General features: G+C 38.9%; 1 protein-coding gene across 1 annotated transcript; it reads left to right on the top strand.

The window, feature by feature from the left end:
- The first annotated feature begins 235 nt into the window (after positions 1–235).
- Positions 236–1,162, top strand: LOC122921427 (olfactory receptor 5V1-like). Its single transcript, XM_044271404.1, has one exon. The coding sequence runs from the start codon at positions 236–238 to the stop codon at positions 1,160–1,162; it is 927 nt and encodes a 308-aa protein (XP_044127339.1).
- Positions 1,163–2,131: the final 969 nt, after the last annotated feature.

The following is a 2,131-nucleotide window of genomic DNA, read 5'->3' as shown; positions in this document are numbered from 1 at the left end:
TTAGTTTGCAGTTCCCAAGTAATAGTTTAACCCATGGCAATATTTTGTAATTCAGGTTGATTTAAATGAAACCAGTTGACCTATTATACAAGAAAGGAGCTAATGAAGACTCCAATTTTATTTTTGGAAGACCGCTTTGAAGGATTTGAAGAGTTAAGTCGACAGGTATGGTTTTGAAAGTAAATCTAACAACAACCTTGACATTTTGATAGTTACAGATTATCTCATTAGATATATGGAAGTTTCCAATAAAACATCTCCAAGCATCTTTATTCTTCAAGGACTATCCAATGTCTACTATCTTAAGGTTATCTGCTTCATTGTCTTTTTAATGATGTATATAAGCACATTATCAGGAAATCTTCTACTCATCATTGTGGTGAGGATTAACCCAACCTTACAGGCCCCCATGTACTTCCTGCTGAGCCATCTTTCTTGCATTGACATCTGCTTTTCTTCTACAATTGTTCCAAAAATTCTAGCCAACACTATAGCCAAGGACAGAAGTATTTCCCTTTTGGGATGTGCAGCCCATATGTACTTCTCTTCAGCATTGGCTGCAACAGAGTGCATCATTCTTTCCATCATGGCTTATGATAGATTTGCTGCCATTTGTAGACCATTGCACTATAGCTCAATCATGAACAAAACGTTGTGTAATGTTTTAGTGTCTGGATCATCGACTGTTTGCTTCTCAAACTCTGCTATTCATGTGTTCCTCACCTTCCAACTGCCCTTCTGTAGATCCCACCAAGTCAACCACTTTTTCTGTGAGATGCCTCCATTCTTTCTATTGTCATGCAAGGACACTTGGCTCAATGAGATCGCCATGTACATCTCAGCTGGGATCATAGCCATGTGCTCTTTCTTCTTGACCCTAATTTCTTATATCCACATCATATCCACCATCTTAAAAATTCATTCTTTGCATGGGAGACATAAAGCTTTCTCAACCTGTGCCTCACATCTAACTGTGGTGGCTCTCTACTATGGTACTATCATGTTTATGTATCTGCGTCCCAGATCTACATACTCACCAGAAACAGATAAAATAGTGTCCATTCTCTATACAACAGTGACTCCAATGCTGAATCCTATCATCTACAGTATTAGGAATGCAGATGTCAAAGAAACCATAAAAAAGAAACTACTTCGAAAGTGATTTGTGTAAATACTTTGTTTCTATATAGTAATGATCAATCATACGATATGGGATATATTTCAAGGCATAACACAATGTGCCATATTTCTATGATACATTGACGAGCAAAAGGGTAACAGCGTTTTGAACTTTTGACTTTCAGGCTCCATATCTCATGATCCACTACAGCTTCGAATGAGAGACTACCATCCATTTTATAGACAACCATCTTGGCTATCTCATACATAAATTGGACTTGCAACTATTTAGCTTATGATTAGTTATGCAGATTCTTGTCATGTAACAGCATTGTTACTGTTTTGCTCCTGGTGATGGAACAATCTTTTTCTTCTTGTATACTACAAATTACAACCTGCTCTCACAATCCCTAAGCAGAATCCAGAAGCAGCAATGCAGAATATTTCCAAAGAAAAGAGAAACAGCATCATCCAGCTCATCGACAGCGGTATCTCGGCTAAGAAAGTTGCCAAACTGCATCATGTAAGTCCATGACAGCTGAAAAAATACAGAATGAAGTCTATCCATCCATTCCAAAGCCAAGAGGTAGACGTCCAGGTAAAATGTCGGAGTCAACCAGTCGGAGTCAAGGTATTTCAGTTCTGGCGTGACAAACACGGCAGTGGAGGTGGCTCGTTAGTTTCGTAATAGTGAGATCACAGACGTCTATGCAAGCACTGTGTAACGTGCATTACACAAGTCTGGAATTGTGGCCCGAGTTTGCAAAAAAGTAAGAACAGTGGACAGTAGAACATTGGAAACTGGTGATTTGGAGCAATTAGACAAAAGTCAATAGACTGGGCTCTGATAGGTGCAAATGGGTCTTGAAGAAACAACTGAAAAGGGAGCTAATGGATCAAGAAATTGAAGGAATTGTCAAGTTCGGTGGAGGAAACCTGATGATATGGGATTGTTTCACAGCCAAAGGCATTAGATACTTGACCAGGTTCGTTTTTAATCTGTCCAGAATCT

The sequence above is a fragment of the Bufo gargarizans genome, chromosome 11 (assembly GCF_014858855.1).
Source record: "Bufo gargarizans isolate SCDJY-AF-19 chromosome 11, ASM1485885v1, whole genome shotgun sequence".
Lineage (NCBI taxonomy): Eukaryota > Metazoa > Chordata > Amphibia > Anura > Bufonidae > Bufo > Bufo gargarizans.
This window is presented reverse-complemented; position numbering and strand designations above follow the sequence as displayed.

What these genes read in the sequence shown, in the direction of transcription:
- LOC122921427 (XM_044271404.1), top strand. Translation starts at nt 236, where the DNA reads ATGGAAGTTTCCAATAAAACATCTCCAAGCATCTTTATTCTTCAAGGA.